General features: G+C 40.1%; 1 protein-coding gene across 1 annotated transcript in view; it reads left to right on the top strand.

Moving 5' to 3' along the window:
* Window positions 1–13264, top strand: part of qsox1 (quiescin Q6 sulfhydryl oxidase 1) — a 36156-nt gene extending 22892 nt beyond the window's left edge. The window contains exons 10-13 of the mRNA XM_042483986.1: window positions 426–564; window positions 3177–3353; window positions 10790–10951; window positions 12022–13264. Of these exons, the coding sequence (XP_042339920.1) occupies window positions 426–564; window positions 3177–3353; window positions 10790–10951; window positions 12022–12803 (1260 nt within the window). The 3' untranslated portion in view covers window positions 12804–13264. The remainder of the gene's footprint in view (window positions 1–425; window positions 565–3176; window positions 3354–10789; window positions 10952–12021) is intronic.
* The last annotated feature ends 8413 nt before the right edge of the window (window positions 13265–21677 follow it).

Raw genomic sequence — 21677 nt, 5'->3', positions numbered from 1 at the left:
TTAAGAAAATCTGGGCAACATAGTTTTTAAGGAAACATTCAAACTCAAACAGGATTAAAAAATGTATTTGCTTTATTTTCATCCACGTATGACTCACAGTGATTCCCCATCCAGGCCAAATTTCCTTGTCAGCATGTTTGTCATACTAAAAGCACATGTCAAGAGTGTGGTGTTAATAGTTTTTGGCCTGCAATGGAGACATAAAACAAAGAGAAACAAGCTCTCTCAGGCTTTGGTTACACAGACAGTACTTGTTAATGGAATAAACTCTTTGTTAGTTATTGGGATTTTTTAACAATAAGAAACATATAGAATATCACCAGTCTGATCCTGTAAGATTTTTCTCTTTGTTTCTTGCTTCTCATGTGTCTCTCATTTGTGTTTGTGTGTTTGTTTTTCTTCCTCGTTCTCTCTCTCTCTCTCAGTCTCCAGACACCGCTCTGCCTGACGGTGTGAGGTGGGTGGCCTGTCAGGGTTCACAACCCCACCTGAGACGTTATCCTTGTGGAGTGTGGACTCTCTTCCATGTTCTCACTGTCCAGGCCAAGAACGCTGGAGGCAGAGGTACACACACACACACACACACACACACACACACACACACACACACACACGCATACACACTGAGATTGTATTGCTGTGAATGAAATGGGGCACTGAAAGTTCATGAAGACAGGAGCGGAGGGCTTTGTGAGGCTTTGTAAACAAATTAGCTCAGGAATGTTTGGTGCTTTTTTTTTCACACTGGCCAGATTTAACATCACACGATGAAAAGACTGAGCACACACAGAAACAAACAAATATCACAGTGAGGTGTTGATCACAATCTTTGAGTTTTTTGTCTATGTTTTGTCATTTTGTCACAACTAAAATTGAGCCTAATTGCGGCTGTGTAAAAAGGGATTATGTTAGATTAGTGGAATGTGAGTGGTTAATAAAACAGGCTGATGACCGGAGGCTCCACTCCTGGCAGGGGCGTTAATCTCCCTTCAACACACACACACACACACACACACACACACACACACACACACACACACACACACACACACATACACACACACAGAGGTTAATCCCGAGGTTTACGGACCATCATGTGACCTGCAGATGGACTGGTCAAAAAAGGGGCGTCCATCTGGCCCCCCACAAACCACCAGCTGAATGGATGGATATGTCTATATACTGCACAGTATTGACCATCATATAAAACTCTATTTACATACACATTATTAAAGGTGTGAACACATTTGTAAAGGTTTGAATACAAGCCCATCCTTATTTTCACAAAGAGCTCTCTTTCTCTCTCTCTCTCTCTCTCTCTCACACACACACACACACACACACACACACACACACACACATACACACATACACATACACACAGTCAGTACGGTTCATCTGAAGGTCCTGCTAAGCCGAGAACAAAAGCAAACAGCTCCAGGAAAATATGTTTGTGGACTGTTGAAGTCCTGAGACAACAGCATGGCCACCATTCACACAGAGGGTTAACTGTATTTAATCTCCAGATTGGGTTATCCCATTCACATAGATAATTCATCTCAATGTGGGGTTAACCCAGCTCTCTGTGACTCCTGGCCCACATAACCGTGGGAATCCAGGAAGCTCTGGACCCGCACTGCCATAAGCGAGCAGGTTAATGTATAGAAACAACCAGCTTTACAGTAGCAGTTGTGTTTGTATAAGAGAAAATGGCTGATTTCTACTTGTTGAGAGGAGGTAATGTATGAGATTTTGCATGTATTTATACTCCTCTAAAGAGACTGGGTTTTTTTTCTAAAAGAGTTAACCACCATTTTTACTTAAGATGTTACCACAAAAACATAAACATATAAAGTGACATTACCAAGACATAGAAAGCTCATCCCCATTCCCATGGCATCAAATATGGCATCTTGGTCAATGGACATCTGCGGAAGATTTGGAGGTATTTAGTGTCTGTATGAGATGCCCCGGGCTTTCAGCTCTCTCCAAAGTAAACTTTTCCTTGGCAATGATGTAGTATAAAGAGAAAGAAAGTCTGAGAAGGGTGGAAGTTAGGGGTGGTGGATTGGTCAAACAATACAGGACTTTCACCTAGGTGATTGGTGTTCATGCCCCGTGTAAACCTCAGACAATGTACGGACATTGTGCTGAGTTTCTTTCACACATGTAACACACAACAGAAGATTGTGTCAGAAGTGTTCTCATCTACTGGAAATATGGCATCTGGGTAAAACATGCAGAAGGCAGGACATGACGTGGATTACATCGCAGTCACAAAACCAGTTTGTAATTTTATGATAAACGACAGAGTCTCTTGCTATTCCTGGAATTTGTCTGACAATTTTGGCTTCGGCCTTTACTGACAAAAACTCCTGAATCTCCTTATCCTTGCAGTTAGTTATTTTTGTTGCCATCTTTGTTTAAATTGTCCTTCTTCATAACCCTCGGGTGCTTGTTTTCTTCCCTTCTTCGTGTGAGCTTCATGGTAGAAACATTCTCAACACAGCCACTTGGTCACTGTGATCTCTGGACAATTACCTGCTCGATTCACACATGGGCCTAATCTGACATATCATATTTGTTCTCAATAGCTGGCAGGATGAAGTCTGTTTAATGTCCAATTCATCTGACAGTTTCTCACATAGAGCTCCTCTGGGTAATGTCTAGTTAATTCAGATTTGCTGTGCATGTGTGAAAGGGGCTGAAGTTATGGTCATTTGACATACGTCACATGACACAGATGTTAACTTACTTAAGTTAGACAACAGACTTTCTTATTTTAACCCAAACCATGATCTTTTTTTCAAACCTAACCAAATAGTTTTGTTGCCTAAACCTAAAATAGTTTTGATGATGAAACCTACATTTACTGTGAACATGGACATTTATTTTGAAAGGCACTATGCGACCAGTGGGGATCAGAATGCAAACAGTACACATCAAAAACTGATGCTGCAGGGTTACCTTGAGTGACATAGTTTGCAGTGTAGGGCTACTGATCAGGCTGCTGCATTTGGCTAGTTGGGATTGAGAACGTGTTTACATGAAGCAAAGTTTGTGTTAACAAGGAGTTTGTGGTGTAGTTTTTATTGTGAAATACACAGTACATCTCATTTTGATCAGATTACTGGTGCTCAATAATAACTGACAGCATAAAATGTCTTTTCCTCCAGATTCCCGGGAGGTGCTGAGTGCGATGAGAAGATACATCCGCCGCTTCTTTGGATGCAAGGCGTGTGCCGAGCACTTTGAGACCATGGCGAGGGAGAGCATGGTGGAGGTGAACACGCTGTCGTCTGCAGTCCTGTGGCTTTGGTCCAGACACAATCGTGTCAACAACAGAGTGGCAGGTAGGAGCCAGAACAATCATCTTTAGCTAGTTTTCAGAATCGCTTTTGGGGCAAAGTAGAAGTGATTCTCTTTTTACTATTTTAGTTACAGCTGTGGTCCTTAAAATAACAGTAAAGCAGCTGTTGAAGAAATTATAGCATTCATAATGTGACATATCTCAGTGAAGTGCAGAGTGCAAGAGAGTGTCATCAAAAATATTTCAGTGTTAAGATCGAAGAAGAGCAAATTTGACATACATCACCCAAAAATGATTTATCTTGGCATACACTGAGAAAACTTAACCATCAACACAGGACTGGAACTTGGAAAATTTGTATGTTTTTGTTTTTTTAATTTTATGTGTCTGAAAATGAAAAACATTTTTCCCACAAACTGCTTTCTGTTACCAAGGGAATGTGTGCTTTTATTTTAAGCCCAAAAAAGACCTCAATAATAACAAACGTAACTTCAAATGAGATAAACTGATATGAACTCAATCATGTCAATCATCCTTCATGCAAAAACACCAGTCTTGATCTGGTTTTCAGTGTCTTAGAGGATCTGTTTTGTACTGGGAGTCAGAAAAAACAAGGAATTTGAAATTTTGGTTCATGGGAAATTATAATGGCCTTTTATTGTCTGTTCTCTGACATTTTATAGACAAAAAGACAAAACTGATACAATAGACCTTATGTAAATGCAGCTTATGTAAATAGCAGATGTTTCATTGTACATCATATGCTATACAGATAATGCAGTTTGTGATAATGGCTGAATTATGAGACAATGGGGCCCTCGGCATACAGACTTTATTGTTGTTTAGCCTCTTGTTGTTATTTTGCATCTCTTTGTAGTTGTTATGCTTCTCTCTAGTTTCATGTCTCTTTTTGGTCATTTTGAGTCTCTTCATAGTTGCTTTGCGTTTACAGCTCACAGCATATTGACAGGACACAGTCTCTGGCTTTTGTTTGATATCTAGTGTTGGCAAAAAATATGTTTGTGCATTTGCAATCCGTTGTTAGCACCATTAGCTTGTTTACTGTATGACATGAATGCTGCTGTCACACTGCTGTCCCACTGTGCCGCATTCAAACTTCACATGGAAAACTAAATGAATCATTTTATATTCGTATTGAACAACCAAATTCAGTTCCACTGGCATAATTCTGAGTCAGGTACAGTCCTACTGTCCAGTAATCCATAGACTATATGACAAATATGAAAGTTGTGAAGCTGATTTAAGTCCACGTTACATACCTGAGTGTGCTAAACCATCCCTGTCCCTCCCACTCCTCTTTTCACACCTGCGTCTATCCGTCCACACCTTAAGCATTACCTGACTCAATTCTGGGGGATATTTTTTAGTTCTAGTTTCCTCTCACGGTCAGTTAGTCTTTTGTAATACGACTAAGAGGGTGAGGGGAGGATGGATCCTCAGATCAGACACCAGCTGTCACCCCGTCTTAGTCCTCCAAGTATCATCTGCTTCTGCCTCACCCATTTTCTCCTGACCCCCCTTTGCCATCTTCCGTCCTTCTGCACATCCTTACTTTGATTCTCTCCCACATAATCAGTCAACCATTTCTTATTCATATCTCCTCTAGACTTATTTCCTTGAATCCTGCTGTTTGACCTTATCCTCATAGGTCTTTACTCCAAACCCCGCCCTAACCACTTGTTCACTTTTTGTAGGCTGTACAAAGAAATGAGAATCTTCACGTCTTTCCTTTTTTGCACAGGGTTCCCACGGATCTTTAGAAAGTCTTAAAAGGCATTGAATTCATTAATCCCAAAATGGGGCCTTAACTGGTATTAAAATGTCAAATAAATCATAAAATTCTTCAAATGCTCAGACATGGGAAATAGGATTTTATAATTTTTTTTCCTGAGGTTACATTGTAAAACTCTTAACTTCTAATGATAATAATAAGAACGATTATTATTATTATTATTATTAAAAATATTTTTTCAAAATTTAGCATATCCCTAAGTCATGATTTATATTACAGTAAATATTTGGGCAAAATTGTCCCTATCACTGAGTTACTGATGTTGGTTCATGGTTGTTTTTTGTTTGTTTGTGTGTTTGTTTGTTTTTTTAATTCAGTTTGGCTGTTGTGAAATTGGTCTAAAATTTAAATTCACTGGCATTAAAAAAAGTCTTAAAAGGTCTCAACTTTAACTTGCCCTGAGCTGTGGGAACCCCAATGGATCAGAATGCACTTTTTTTAAGTCTAATCACCAATCCTGTCTTGTCTATCTTTTCTTGCTCTGCATATAAATCTACAAAGTTTTCTCTCTTTTTTTGACTGTGTTGTATCAGCATTTACATTTCTGCACATCCGTCTCGAGAGCATTAAACAGCTCCTAAGCGTCCCTCCTCCCTTGTCTGTGTTCATATGATTTTATTAGGCGCAGGGCTGTCATTAACAGCCCACTTTGTTAAATCACTATCTTTTGTTTGTGTTGACTGCCCCCTCTTCTAGCTCAGGGACAGCTTGTGTCCTGAACAGCAGGGGCCAGAAGGACACCCGTCCCTGCGTGCGTCTGCTCCCCAGACACTTAAACACTATTCAACCCGCCACCTTCATCCATCCGTCTTCCCTCGCTTCCTCTATCTCTGTTGCGGTCTTTCTCTCTTTCCACTCACCTTCCCCTGGGACTCATATCCTGCGCTTGACAAGTAATGGCACAGCATCCTTGCAGGATGGGTCCCCCAGGAACCAGCCCTCTTCTTGCCCACACACACACACACACACACACAATTCCCAAGGTATTGTGTGACAGCAGGTGGCAAACACCATGACACAAGCCACACACACTCCCCTTCCTTCCCTCCCCCTCCCAAACACACACACAGCCTTTCCAAGCATGGGTCAAGTTGTGGCGTGTGGCAGGGGGAGTTAGTCATGGCGGAAGGTGAGTCAGGGTCCACGGGGGATAAGTCGGGTGAATCGGAAAGAGAGAGGGAGGAGACGCGGGTTTTGCTGTGTTTGTAGCAATGAGTGGCGGCGTCTCCCTGAGGAGAGCACACTCCATCCCTCCATCTACTCAACCCCTCCTCTCGCCTTTGCCTAAAGTGGAGCTCTTTAGCAGGCCTCCCCGCCCCTCCTTTCAGGAGCAGCCAAGCATGAAAGAGCAGCTATTTGTAAAGCGGACGAACAATTAATTTAGCTGGCAACAAAGAGGCCCCAGGGCCCTCGGCCTCCTCGCAGCAGCAGAATTAAGACCGGTGGCAGCTCAGTCCTGTTGCTGCTTGTCAACAGGCTGAGACTGATTCACATTTCTACAGACAAACGGCAGCAGGCCGGGCTGCCTTCAGGACTGTGTGTGTTCTCGTGCAGCACAGGGTCTGGCATTTCTTCATACAGGATAGAAACATCTTTTAAAATGTTTCCATTCTCGTGCGAAAACAGCTCCTATATTTTTTATGACTGATATGACATTAGACGGCATTGACTTAAAATATTTTGCATTAAATACAGTATTTTTATATGAGTATTTTATATGATTATATTCTTGAAGATAAAAAAAACATAAATTTAAATTTGTTTTCAGAATAGTTTGTCTTATTGGGTTCTTAGGGCTTCGAATCAGTTGTTGCCATAGGTGTAGATTTTATTTACAATTAAACCATGAAAGATGCAGCTGACTTTTCTTTAGATGAAAGTATTGTCATTTCTACCATAAATTGATGCAGAAAAGGCAAAAAATGATGCATTTAAATTCACCGTAGGAAATTAAGTGTTTAATCCTCAATATTTCCTGGGAGAGGACCCCAAACCCAAAATTTCTTTTGTGTCCCCTTGAAAATTTAAACAAAACCTACATCCTTAGTTGACTCTTGTTCTAAACTTGATACATCTACTTTAGATGGTAAAATAGGTTTGTTGTGTTGCCTCCTTTTTGCCATTAGCATGTTCTTGCACTGCTTAAACACTAACTGTTTCACCTTAGGTCTCACCTTTTACCTCCATACTAAACTCAGCCCTATTTTGGAAGTAATCAACAACATTACTTCTACTATCAGCCATGTATGTTTCTTTATTCACAATATTATGCATCACAAATCCTTTTAAGGAATATAAACATGTTTTTTTTTTAATTCAATAAAAAAAACAAAAGTTCTCAAATGTCAAATGTTGTCCAAACACAAACAGTCATATAAAAAAATGAACTAAGTAATCCAGAATTTGCAAAATTTTGACTTAAACCAGGAGCTGTTTGAAGAAACAGTTAGTGAGGGCTGAGCTGGGCTTAAACCCAAGGCCACATGTTGGGAGACGGAAATCCCAATATCTTAGATGGTTACCCTTAAACGAAAGAACTTTTAAAGTACAACAAAATGTGGCACATAATAATAACAGAGCCTCAATTATCTGTATGTGTGTTATTTCTGTCAGACATTAAACAAGATAGGTTTCATCCTGAGTATTTAAATTAACATAAAATATCTGACATCATGAGCTCTCCCCAGCTGCAGCCACGATAGCTCAGCGTGCCGTGCGGTGTGGGTGATCCTCACTTACAGAATTAGTGCTGAGGAAGCTAGTTTGACGTGCTGAACAATACATATTTATACCTGATGAATATGTATGTGTGGCAGCGGCGATGACATCTCCGTGACAGGCCATTGTGGCAATCTCAATATGGCTGGTATGGCTAAAGTCACCCTGGCCGCAAACGTGGCAAGCTGATTAGAATAAGGAACGAGATCTGATCTGATCTGATCTGTGTGTGTGTGTGTGTGTGTGTGTGTGTGTGTGTGTGTGCGTGCGCTCTCACCTGCTGAAATGTATAAAAGCCCCCACACACACCCACAGACTGCACTGCAGCCCATCCAAGACACAGTAAAATTGATGTATCCTTTATGTAAAGTACTGTATGCAGAGTACATACACACATGCATATGACTGAGATTAATCTTGAGCGGCAGAGAGAAGGAGGAGGGGGAGGGAGCGGGGATGGAGGTGGTGGAGGATGTAAATTGACAGTGCTGTAAAGTGACAGACCTGCTGCTGCTGCTGCTCTGCTTTTTTTCCCTCTTTTTACACACACACACACACACACACACACACTCTCTCTCTCACACAATGGCCTGTTGGTGACAACAAGCAATTTATTACTGGATGCTGCCCTGTGTGTGTCCTTGTGAGTTTTCATGTGTCTGTTGTGCATGAGTATTTTCTTGTGCCTTTTCTTTTACCAGTCTGTTGACATGGATGCCGTGTTGTGTGTGAGTGACGAGGGGCGTTAGTGGGCAGTGGCTACATGAAAGAAAACATGCTAAAGAAGGAAGTTTCTAATTCATTAGAAGGGCAGCTCCCCTCTGAGGTTTCTGTTGCTCTCATGTTCAATTTGGAGATTGGACTTTACTTTCAAAGGGGTGTGAAGGGACAAGACAGGTGGTCCAGAGCACCGAGGCCTGCAGCCTGAAAACAGGGGTGTGTGTGTGTGTGTGTGTGTGTGTGTGTGTGTGTGTGTGTGTGTGAGAGAGAGAGCGAGAGAGAGAGAGAGGGAGAGTGTATGACAGGGTCTAACAATGATCAATGGGCTTCTGGGATGTCCCAGTGGGAGGGGTGGTGAGATAATAGATGTGGCCAAAGTGGACAGCTACCCCACATGTGTGTGTGAACACACACACACACACACACACACACACACACACACACACACACACACACACACACAGAAATATCAATCCTTAGATTACATGCGCACAAACACAGACAGATGATTTACATATACACACTTAAACACATACATACACATATGCATATAGGCACTTAGTTTTTACGAGCACTGTGACAAGATCAAATGGGTTCAGCACAGATTGCATCCAGTGCTCAGAGCACTTACATCCTCAAGTTGATGCACCAACAAGGAGAATAAAAGAAACAACAATGGATACTGGGCACTTTATGTTGTGCAATTCCAGGATGTGGCAACGAATTGGGACCCCTGCAACATTGTCTGACCTTGTATATTATCTGTTGTGAGTTAGTGAAATACTTATTAGATTATTAGGGTGAGAAAACTGTATTACTGGCAGAAACACACCTCTTTAGTTAAATTCATGCATCAAAAAATGCACTTAAACAGAATACTGGCAGCCAATGTACATAAAGGGATACTTCAGCGACAAAATGAGCATTTGTGCATCAGTCATTCACTCTGTGTTAAGATGAATTTGAAGACAACTCAAAGAAAATATTGTTTTTGTGTGAGTGAGGAATCCAAAAACTAAAAAGAAAAAAAAAGTAAGGATTTGAAGAAAAAGGGGTTTGCAATTAACAACAGCCAAACTATATAGACCAGTCACTGACACACACTGACACAACTCGTGCAGTATAATCCAAGTCTCATTTTCTAGCTGTATGATCATTATTCCCAGAAATACATGAATTTTTGCTAAAGCATTACTACTTAAAATACCTCTACATGAACAGTGTCATGCACAGATGAGTAGGCAACAGGGGCAAGTGCATGCATTTGAATTCTGCTAGATATACTAGCAGAATTTGGGAAGTACTGAGCATATGACTGGATAAATTAGACTTGAATTATACTGCACAAGTTGTGTGAGAATATGTAAATAGATGTTGTGATATTGTTTTGGCCTCTTTAACTTCAATTCATCAAGACTCTTTTGAGCTTTTTAATTCTTTGTTCACTGTAGAGGCATGCCAGAAAAACATTTTTGTGGGTCAGGTATTCCTTCAAGTATCACAAGTACTGTACGTGTAGCAATGGATCATATTATCTAAGTTAATCATACGTTTAACAGTCTACAGTAACTGACTAACTATATCTGTCAAATGAAGACAGTGGAGTAAAAGTACATTTTCCTTAGTGGGGTGGAATTGAGGTCTTGTGTCCCAAAAATGGAAATAATCTAGTATTGAAGCTGCTTTTGTCAGTGTACTGAGGTTGTTTATTTGGTAGATTTATGGGAAAAATTAATAAGTCAAGAACAGATGTCAGTATGTTTAATTCTGCTGCTCTCACAATACTGAATTTTACATTTTCAATCACACAACTTCCTTTTTATAGTCACAATTTAAACTTTCTCCCTACAATACTGTTGTGTGCTCGATCTTGTCCCAGTGCCTAAGTGATCAGGGCTCAGTTGTGTTGTGCTGTGTAGATGCACAAAAACTAAGATAGCAGTTCACATATGCAGCATATGCAATTGCTAGTTATCTGGAGAAAAGATAATATATAAATATTTGGTGGTTTTGCCTGTGAAGAGCTTGTTTGGTATATTAGCTAATTATTTCCTTTTTCGCATGATTTTTTGTATGACAGACGGGAAGATGTTTGTAAAATAATGGTCTCACGTAGTCCCATGTGGGATGAGCCAAACGTTTGGCATGATACAGAAATGAATAAAAATGAATGAATGGATAAATGAATGTACAATACTGTAACTCTACTTCTGTGTTTATCTTTGCAGGTGCTTTGAGTGAAGACCCAAACTTCCCAAAGATCCAGTGGCCTTCACCAGAAATGTGTCCGGCCTGCCACACGGTGAAGAACAACGGGGATCACAAGTGGAGTGAAGACCATGTTCTTCCTTTCCTCTTGTCCTACTTCTCTTCCAGCAGCATCCTCACTGGTACGGCTTAACATCGGAGTTTCTTTTCTGAAGTGCGCATTGCTCATAAATTCAGTGCTTTTTTTACAGAACTACAGAAATGTATTTTTTCTCTCTGAGAAGCTCAAAAACACATTACATCTGCCTGTGTATCTGTTGTCTACATGTGAAGCAAGCTGCCCATTAAAAAAGATACCTGCTCCCAGCTAGTAAAGACCTAACACAAAAAAAGGAGTAAAAAAAAAAGAGAATGAGGTAGCAAAGAGAGTACATAATCCCACTGTCACCATTACCCACCCAACTTCCTTGTGCAATGTATTTGAACTAATTTTTAGTGTGTTAACTTTTTGAAACCTGAGCAAATTCAAAGACAACAACTGGCAAAAAATGTCTGAAAGACTGCAATAAATAAGTAATAGTTGACAAAGAAAATGAAAATCAGTTTTAACAAGGGGGAAGAATAATAACAAAATTATAAAAATAAAAATAAAAAAGGGAAAAATGTCCAAAAAATATATTTCTGAGCATAAATAATATAATTGTGTATTTGAAATTATGCTACAGAAAAAAATTGTACATATATTTATATTTTAATTTTCTGCTTTTTTTTCAGGTCATTTTCTTAAGTGTTTTTTGTTGTTTTTTTTCTTATTTTAAGGTAATTTTTTGTAACTTTTTTACCAGGTTCTCACTCTTTCTTTGGGTATTGTATGTTAAGTTACTCATTGCCTTCTCCCCATGTTGAAAGAAATCAAACCATTTTGCTTAAGTTTCAAAGGGTTAAATATCGTTTTTTAATTTCATGCTGCATCGTACTTGATTTGGGTGTGCCAAATTCTAGCAAATTGAAACAGTTTATTCTCTAGATTATATTCAATCTTCTCTGAATGTAAAATATGAATTATAGAGAGTAGTTTTTCTTCAATGTGAGTTTTTTGGGGTTTTTTTGCTCTGTAATGAGTGAATAGCAAAGAAATAGCTAAAGGTTCATCATTGATCCAGATGAATCGAGGATGATTATCAGATCTTCTGTTTCTAGGTTTGAGGTGATGACTTTAGAAATAATGTACCCATGTCTTTGTTTTCCTCAGACTACCTCGAAGATGAAAATGTGGTCGTGTCAAAACAGAGGGAAAAACACGCAAGTCAGCAGCGAGCTTTAGAGGCTCAGAAACGTGTCGAGAGGAAAGCCAGGGAAGCTTTAGAATCCATGACACATCCTCTGCCATCGCAACCCGCTGCACAAGAAGAGGAGGAAGAGGAGGAGGAGGAGGGAGAGGAGGGGATGCAGGATGAAGAGGAGGAAGGTGGGGAAGGAGCAGCAGCAGCAGCAGCTGAGACGACCCCATGGGCCAAGCCTGAAATGGAGATGGGTCGAGCCCGACGGCAGGCCTACAGGAAGCCGAGCATTGTGGGGATGAAGATGCGAGAGCCGCAGGAGGACATCGTTGATTTAGACTCATTCGTCAACCAGCACTACAAGGTCAAGGCGCTACGGGTGGCCGCCTCCAGCCGCGTCAAACAGCGCACCCTGCAGAGGAAGGAGGAGCAGGAGCCGGGGCCTGTGTTCGGGCTCGGCATGGAGCTGGACGCGGGGCTCGGGATGGTGGGGCTGCAGCCTGTGGATGCAGACTTTGAGCTGGATATGGAGCGGCAGAGGAAGAAGCGAGAATTGACAGGTCAGTACTTTCTTGAGAAGGCCGAGCTGAGCCACAGAGGACGCTGGATGTCCGTGCTGAGCATTGGATTCTCCAAAGTGGACATCAGCCTGTGTGTCATCCTTTATTTCCTGTCCTCCATGTGTCTCCTGGCCATGTACCTTTTCTTCAAAAACCGCCTCAGGCTACGGCGAGCTAAAGTGTCCCTGCCCTGAACCAAAGTTTTTCCTAATCTGAGTCAGCAACGATTAACATTCATTAGGTTCCTGTAGGCTGAGGTTGGGTTAGTGTAAGGGGATGTGTCACGACTAGAGCGATCTTAGGTGGTCCGCTTAACTGTTACCTGCAGACAAAGAACAGTAAAATCTGACAAATTGATTTTACTTAAAATAATCTTGGAAACCCAGTGCCTTGAAATGTATTGTAATGTGAATGCAACTATTAATCTTAATCAACTTTATATCTAATTGTTGTTTCCTTCAAATCTAGCTGTATTTACTTAATTTTGTGAAGTGGTTGAGACCTGGAAAATGACAACTAAAATGTACTTGTTTTTTCTAAGTGTTAGCAGTCTCATTAAATCAAGTTAGTTTGAATTAACTTCATCGTGATGAAAACAAAAACTTAAAAAAAAAAAACATAGGTACACATAACTAAATTTTAAGTAAACTTAACACTTAGATATAAGGTAAACATCAATTAAAATTAATTGTTATATTTACTTAAATTTTTCAAGGCAGTCAGTTTCCTTGATTTTTTTCTAAAAGTAAAAATAATGTTTTCAATTTTACAGTTTGACTGGAGAGGAAGAGAAGGGATAATTAGCAGATTATGCTCCAGATCTTTCAAAATTGGGTCAGTTATTTAACGTTACATCTATCTGGCCTCCAGAGCTTTTCAGGCAGCAGCTCAACTGTGAAAAAGTCAGAGCATATAGGTGTTTATTTCCACAAGTGGGCTTGGGATTTGCACCTTAGTAAAGGATAATCAATTTGTCTTTTTGTTGAAAAAAATTTTGAAGGAAAAAAATTTGAGATGAATATAATTTTTGCAATTTGAATGAAGTGAATGCAACTAATGCCTTTTTTTGTACTAAGTAATTTCTGTTGCTTTAAGGAAGTGATGGTCATTTGTAACATTGCGATTTTAAACTTTTTTCTTTTTTTTTTTAATCTCTGACAGTCGGGTGAAGACTTCCCTGTGTACTATGACCAAAAAAAAAACCCAACTTAATTTTAGTCACAATTCGTATATATTTACACGTAAAAATGTTTGAATCATTTGAACTTATTACTCATATAGATTATTCATTGATTTAAGAAATGTTTGGTTGTATCTTAAATTACAGATGGACTGTTTTCCCTCCAGTTAATCACTGCGAGTTTTGTTTAAAGTATTAATTGAGATGTTTCTGCATTTCATTTAATAATCAGATGTTAAAATCCGTAAGTGCTTTTTGGGGTTTAATACTTTGTTGTAGGCTCGACAGTTGCATCATATTGCTGAATACTGTGACAGGACCGGCAGCAGGTCCACCCTAACTTTCACAGAGAAGAGCGGATCAGCCGTCTGTTGTTCAGCTCCTTTTGAGGTGGCTTCCTGTACATCACACTGAGCGTTATGTCACCTCTTTGATTATTACATCACACTGCTGAGTCCACATAACAGCCCCTCTGGTTGTTTGTGAAGTGTTGTGGAGCGACACATATGTTCACACTGGACAAGGTTTAAGAATAAGTAGGATTTGTTTTTGGCTTGAGTCTGACATGTAAAGCTTCAGCTGGTCATCTCAAAAACACTGTTTTTCTGTTTGCTTCTTCGCTTCTGTCTCAATCAATAAAATTATTTTTGATAAGGACTCAGTACTTTTACAATACTCTGAAACCTGTAAATTGTTGAGGTATATCTCGTTAAAGGGACAGTGTACGCACAAATAAAAAATACATACATACATAACCTTTAGCGCCATTTATCATCTAGAATGTTTTGGTGTGAAATGCTGAGTGCTGGAGATATCGGCTGTAGAGATGTTCACTTTCTCTTTAATTTAATGGAACTAAATGGCACAAGCACCAAAAAAAAATACATTTTATAAAAACTCAACAGAAATGTCTCTTTCAACAATTCATGACCTGGTAACTCAAAATAATCCACAGACTGTGTTGTGAGCAGTTTCATGTGGGAACTATTTTCTTTCTACCAAACTACACCCACCAACTGTATCACCGTGCAGGAAGTGTGCATCTACTCATCGACAAGATGCTCGAGCTTGTGACAGCGCAAAATGCAAACATTAATGGCGTCCTTCTCGGCTGAGATGTAACGTTAGCCAGCTCAGCGGTGCAAGGTGAGCGAGCAGCAGATGCACGCTTCCTTCTGCACAGTGATACGGTTGGCGGCTGTCGTTTGGTAAAGAAATTAGTTTCTACATGAAACTGCCCAAAACAAGGTCTGTGGATTGTCTCTGGTAATTTCTGGAAAGACACATTGCTGTGCAGATTTTCAAATGTAATTTTTTCGGCGCTTTGAGCACCACAAGCTGAGTGGCATCTAGTTCCATTATACTGAAGAAAAGGCAGACATCTCTACGGTTAATATCTCCAACACTCAGCAATTCACATCAAAACAATCTAGATTGATAAATAACCCGAAAGGTGAGAGGAGACATCTGTACTTTTGATTTTGGGGTGAACCGTCCCTGTAAAGTGGAAACAGGCAGCTTTTCATTAAAGCATAAAAACTTGCCTATTTCCTTTTTAAATACCCATCAATCACACCTTCTTTTTACCAAATAACATTAAATTACACAAGGGGTGAAGCTTGATCACATCTGTATCAGCTCAGATGTCAAAATATGTTTAGAGAACCGCCCAGATGTTTTCCACTGCAGGTTTGGCAAAAACAAGATTTTGTGTTTGTTTTTTTGTTTTGACTAAGACATTCAGGACATGAGGCACGAGCACCGGGGGTGCTGCATGTAGAAACGGGGGGTTAAAGCATCCAAGGTTGAAGGAAAAAGCCTGTTGCCATCTGCTGTGCAGCGCAAGCTAAATCCTAACAATTTCATTGGGATTATAGCAAGTGAATAATCCAGCTTTCCTTTAGGACTAGAGGGGAGAGATTACCCTTGAGGATTAGCTCCCTGCAGATAATAAACTTTATTAAAACGCAATCGGCTTTCGTGGGGCTTCTTTCCTCACACACTTGGAGGTGAGCTCAGCGGGGGGGCAGGCAGGCAGCAGCAGACCCTTGGGGAGGGCGACATGGGTGAGATGGTTGGGTGAGGTGGATGAAAGCAGCGGCAACAGTGATCGTGTGCGGGATGAATGGACGGAAAGACGAGGGTCTGATGTGGTCCGGATTACAACAAGCCCATCGAAGGACAACCGACACTTGATCTTGAGCTTTGTGTTTTCCTGGAACAGGGACTTGAATTCCCTTGACTCTTGTCTACCTCACCCCCCACCGATACACACACACACACACACACACACACACACACACACACACACACACACACACACACACACACACACACACACACACACACACACACACACACACACACACACACACACACACACACACACACACGCTCACAAACACATAGACATAATCTGATCTCATTCAAAACCACACTCCATCTCTTTATCCTAAACATGTTTTCAGCAGTATGACAGGTTTTGATGGTGAATTGGTTGAGTAAAGGCAGTCGATTCCTCTAACATCACACACACACACACACACACACACACACACACACACACAGACGCACACACACACACATTAATAGGCTGATTAATAGCCCTACATTAAAGCACAGGAGCATCAAGGCAGAGCAGCTGTGGTTCTGTGACTTAATCAAACTCTCACATACTTTGAATTAGACCCTCAATGACACATTATGATCGCCAGAATGGACTGAGAAAAACAGTTTGTCACCGGGAAGCTTCTGCAAGTTATTTATACCTTTTTCAAACATTATTCCATATATCACTTGACAAAATTTAATATCAGGGTGTGCTGTGTGTTTTTTTAAACTTGGGAAACTGTCAAACTAAAAGAGGTATTATGTGTCCTTCTTAAACATTTTTTGTGTGTTCAACAACTGTTTGTTTTGAAATATCTGACCGTACGTTGCTTTTTTGTTTGCCTATGCTATGGCTTAGAACTAATGTGAAACACATTCATGACTTGACTTTTGGTATAAGTACCTTTTCCCCACACATCCGATCTGTTAATCTGTTTAAATGTTTACCTGTGTTTGTTATAGGATTGGAGTCAGCACTGCTTCGTGCTGCTTACTCCACAGAAGCCCTTTATCAGGCGCCGTGAGCCTCGGTGAGCTGCAAGTGTTATGCTGGTTCAGACTAATGATGGTTAATGAGGAAGTTGGCAGCGGTATAATATCTGTTTGCAGCTTTGCCAAGACTGAGGTGAGTGGTTCACCCTCAAGACAGACGCTTCAAATTTAAATCAGGACACATCTAGAGCTGTTTATGTTCATTGTCTGTTTCAAATCAGAAGAAGAGTTCGGGGAATTTAATTTAAGGGTTGTTCCTGCTGTAGCTTTTTCTTGAAGCTGTATTTAGACTGACTGAGGAAAATCAACAAAAGTGTCATTGTAAGGTGTTGTTTAAAGGCTTAACTAAACAGCAATTGTCCTTTAAGAGATTTAGGAGGACATATTGTTTAAAATTTAATGTAATACCTATGTTTTTTTAGTGAATAAGTACCTGAAAATGAGAATTAATGTGTTTTTATTTACTTACAATGAGCTGAGAGCATCACAATACACACAGACACAGACTGTTTCAATGTTTCCCGGCTATTTAAAACATTTATGGCTGTGGGCACAAAACTCCAACCAAAGTGGGATTTTTTGTCTGTATCTGCGGCCAGAGGGGAGGAGGATGAAGCGTGGGTTGAGGGGGTGACAGGGGTAGTGAGCTATTGTAAGTGCTCTAATAAGCTATAATAAAAATTGGGAAACCTAGTTTTCAAGGTCAAGAAAAAACTTTGAAACTCAACTTTTAAGCCAACATTGAAGTCTGTAAAGCAGGGATGCTCAGCTGGCTTTGTTTGGGAGCCACTTTTGCAAAATGACAGGAGGTGAGGGGCCAGTCGCAGTGGCCGAATACATGTTTCATGCATTTTAGGACACTTCTTAAATTTTACCTTTCTCGAATTTTAGGATGTTTTTAGGATTTTAGGACATTAGGGGCTTAGCTAGGACCTCTGTTGGGGGGTGTGGGGAATCCTCAACTGGCATTTTTTTTTATAAACAAGCACTATTTTGATGCTGTTTTATCTACTCTGGCACATAAAAGTACAACAACAATTCTCTGTGTGAATCATTTTTATTTTTATTGTGAATTAGAAAATGGTTGGTGGGGCCACCTGGCACCCATTTGGGTGCCAGATTTGGCCCACTGGCCCCTATCACTGCCTTAAAGTAATGAAGAAAGTGTTTTCTGTTGTTGTTGTTGTTTTTAAGAAAAGAAATTGGAACATGGACAACAACACTTGGACAAACTCTATCCACAGATGAAGCTTTTGATTTGACTAAAACATCCAGCAAAAAATATCACAGAAATCGCCCAGTTTGCCATCCCTCCTCCAGGTACACACGAGCCATTCAATCAAAAAGGCAGGATTACTTTCTTCAGAACTTTTTATGTGTTTATTCAGTGCAAAACAAATGCTGTGTGCTGAGATATTGTTGTGTTATGAAAGCAGAGAGTGAAGGGTAAAAACCTCACCTTGCTGCCCTGTTGTTGTCTTCCATAAATTAGACAATGTGGGGTTTTATAGTCGCTCTTCTGCTGTATGCTCTCTGCCTCGATGTTTATTACCCCTTCGGTATTGATATTAAAATGCAGGAGGGGCCTGATGCATTTTTCTGTCATCTCTCTTTCTGACTTTAATAATACTATAAAGCTTCCTGCTGTGGACAGAGAGAGAGAGAGAGAGAGAGAAGGAAGGAAGGAGTGAGGGGGGGTGAATAAATTATGAAAAAGAGGTTAATATATGGTGTTGGTATATATCACATCCAAACTAAGCCAGATCCCCTTTCAGTTTTAAACATTCAGCCTTTTAAAGGCAGGAGTCAAGTAGGGTCAGATCCATCTCATTTTACTGCTGCGTTCCCTCCCCCTTCATGTGGACGCTCATCTGCTCGTCTCCCAAACATCTCGTCTCTCCATCAGTGTGTCGCGATGCTGTTTGAACCGAAGAGGCTGCCACTTTGTTGCAGTGTTCAACCAAAAGAAACTAAAAGAAACTTGGAGTGTTGACATAGAAAATGATTACATATAAAAGTATGTAAATGTAATCATGAATAGCTGTATGAACGTATGATTCATCCATGATCATGTTTAGGTATTTTCGGAGACCTTCACTGTCTGCATGCAGGCATGTGAGGAGGCTCCAGGGTGTCTGAAGGTGAAGATACTGTAAGATAAAGACATGTAGATGTTTGGACTCCAATAGTAGACACATACAGTATGTATGACATTTGTATTACACTTTATAAGAGTGACTCATGGAAAAACATAAAAAACAGTAGAGCCACAAGGTCTGTACTGAGAGGGGACTGTGTAATCCTTTACAGGTCCACCACCTTCATGCTGCTCTCTGATAGCTTCTCAACTGCAACTCTCTTCCCTCTGATATAAGACACTGTAACACCTATCACACCTTCACACAAAGGCTCAAGGCCTGGCTTTTGGAATATCAGACACGTGAACATTTGTAATCAACACAGCATTGTTCTCTCAAACATTACTGTTATATTTGCTAACCTGCTGCTTACTCGCCTTATGTCTTCTGCCCGTTGCTAGGCAGCCAGCTTTGCATGGGTATGCATGAAATACCTATTTTATTGACAACCTGCCTGACGTTGTGTCGCATAGACTGCCTGTGTTTGAGTGCATACGATCATATTGTTAACCCGTAACTGCATATTTTAACATTTTATTAAGGTCTACATTATGACTCTTGTATTTTATCTCTTGTTGCTGTTGCTGCTCTGCATGTCTGCATGTTATGTTTAGTGTGTGTCGTTACTTCTTGCTGCGTGCATGACTATTTGTGCTAAAAAGTTCTATGTTGTTGATTCACTATTTGTGGTAAAAAGTTATACGTTGTTGCTGTGCTATTGCTTTGTACTGTTGTTTTACTGTCTGTTCTGTCTTGGGAGTTGCTGTTTGTTGTAGCTGTTGCTGTCGTTACGGTGTCCTGCTACAGTTGTTATGTGAATTTTATCATTTTATAGGTGTCAAAACATCTTTAATCAAAGACTATAGTCGAAAATTAGCCTGATGGCTAACACTGGCACATTTACAGAAATGTTCATTAATTTGTATTGTCCTTATAAATAAAATAAATCTAATTAAATTAAAACTGCGTTGTTTCTTTACGTTTTTTGGTGCGTGTAATTGTCCTGCTATGTTTGTACTGTAGCAAGAGCTTCTCAAATCTGATTGATGTTGTCATTAAACTATATAAGATCAGCTGTGGCTCATCAAGTTTAGTTATTATTCATTGAAATGAAGACTGTCCAAGAAAACAAGTTTTCTCTGTATCAAGTGTATTTTTCTGTCTGTTCTTGTCCAATCAATACCTGTGTGTGACTGCTTGTCCTCCCATGTTAGTTTGTGTACCTGCAGTGTGTGTCCTGAATGACTTGAAGGAGAAGTATCTTTGATTTTTAGCAAATTGGGAGTCCTTGCAGTTCATCTGTGCACAGCAGATAGAGCAGAAGTGAGGACAGAAGGGAGGGAGGATCAATAACTTCCTACTATCAACTGCGTTTAGGCCTTGATAATATGCTCCACTTTGCTATTGTAATTTCAACACAAATCCGACCTTTACTTTTTCTCTTTTGCTCTGTTTCTGGTCTTTTATGTTCTGGTCTCGCCCCTCCTCCTCCTCCTCCTCCTCCTCCTCCTCCTTCTGCAGAGTTAGCATATAGCTTACAGGAAGTGTAGGTAATGACGTTGGAAAAGATCCAACGCTTGTCAGTCACATTGTTTTCATTCACTCAGCAGACTTGGCTCCTGTCAGTGAAGTGGGAAGATTCACTCCTCGCTTTTCACTGGAAATCTTGAGTTATAAAAGGCTTTTAGTATCTTTTTTTATCATTTATCTTTTATTTAACCAGAACAGTCTCACTGAGATATTTCTTCTGTTAAGGAGTTCAGTTACAAACAGGCAGAGATTACATCATAAAAACATGTCAAAACATAACAGCAGATACAATACATGCAAGAATCAGGAGCTGAAAAGAGTCATGGTACTTGTTAAATGCAATAACATTTGTAGTAATGAAGGGGTCTTTAGCACATGTATGTTTAAACTTTTCTTATGTAAATAGCAAAATAAAGCACTTAAGCATGTGATATTTTAGGCTGATCAAAGTTTTAACTGAGATGTAGCCTAGACTATGTTGTGCCTTGTTAGTCCTCAAAGATTTGTAATTCAAACTGATTTAGCTACACTCTCAAAATTAAGGTCACCTTTCGGAGACCCTCATCTCGAAGACCCTAAAGGAAAGTTGGTTGCAAAAACGTATTAGCATTTTGTGCATATTTGCTCATTGTTACATTCCCTAATCAGACTCAAGGGATGCGAGCTAAATAAAGGAAGTTATTAAGAAATAAAAAGGTTCACAACCCGACACTTAAAGGCAACAACTGAAAACTACTTTCTTAGCAAAAGGGGAAAATGTCACAGGTTTAAATATTAACTCTGCATTTCCCAAACCTCCTCTCGAATACAACTTCTCCTGTTTAGATCCTTCCCTGCTTTAAAACAGCTGATTCAAATGATCAACTCCTTATAAACTCCTGCAGCTGCTTGATGACGAGCTGATCATTTGATTCAGCTGTGTTACAGCAGGCAGAGCTCTAAAACATGCAGGAGAAGTGATACTCAAGGAGAGGTTGGGAAACGCTGTATTAACTCTGAAGGAATTGCTATAACACTAGCTCAAGCCACTACTCAAATGCAAGTAAGCATACAGCCTCTCTGCTGCCGTCTGGCTCACTAACCCCATTGTCACATTTCTCCAGTCCTTCAAAACTACT

This window comes from Plectropomus leopardus, chromosome 3 (assembly GCF_008729295.1).
Source record: "Plectropomus leopardus isolate mb chromosome 3, YSFRI_Pleo_2.0, whole genome shotgun sequence".
NCBI classification, from domain to species: domain Eukaryota; kingdom Metazoa; phylum Chordata; class Actinopteri; order Perciformes; family Serranidae; genus Plectropomus; species Plectropomus leopardus.
Note: the sequence above shows the minus strand (reverse complement) of the source record. Positions and strands in the feature narration are given on the sequence as shown.